Source organism: Chanos chanos, chromosome 9 (genome assembly GCF_902362185.1).
Source record: "Chanos chanos chromosome 9, fChaCha1.1, whole genome shotgun sequence".
In the NCBI taxonomy this organism is placed as follows: Eukaryota; Metazoa; Chordata; class Actinopteri; order Gonorynchiformes; family Chanidae; genus Chanos; species Chanos chanos.
Genome location: NC_044503.1, coordinates 10,923,457 through 10,923,756, shown reverse-complemented (window position 1 = coordinate 10,923,756; position 300 = coordinate 10,923,457). Strand labels below are relative to the sequence as shown.

The 300-nt window shown below is 47.0% G+C and overlaps 1 protein-coding gene across 1 annotated transcript in view; it reads left to right on the top strand.

Annotated features, from left to right (window-relative positions):
• sema3h (sema domain, immunoglobulin domain (Ig), short basic domain, secreted, (semaphorin) 3H) overlaps positions 1 to 300 on the top strand; it is an 18,562-nt gene continuing 18,262 nt past the window's right edge. Inside the window, exon 1 of the mRNA XM_030784297.1 lies at positions 1 to 100. Within this exon, the coding sequence (XP_030640157.1) occupies positions 1 to 100 (100 nt within the window). The remainder of the gene's footprint in view (positions 101 to 300) is intronic.

The window sequence follows — 300 nt, the reverse complement described above, 5'->3', positions numbered from 1 at the left end:
ATGAGGTGGATATTGGCTGGAGTTGTCCTCACCTCTCTGGTGTCCTGTCTGACATCTGCCTGGAAACCCTCTCAGCCCAGACTACAAATCACCCATTCAGGTAAGACATGTATCACAACTGTTCTCTCTGTCTCTGTCTGTCTGCCTCTCTCTGTCTCCCCTTTTCACTCTTTCATCTCATACATTTGATATATGACTGCATGTGTGTGTGTGTGTGTGTGTGTGTGTGTGTGTGAGAGAGAGAGAGAGAGAGAGAGAGAGAGAAAATTAAGGTTTGGTGTGGTCTGTTGCTCCAGCACA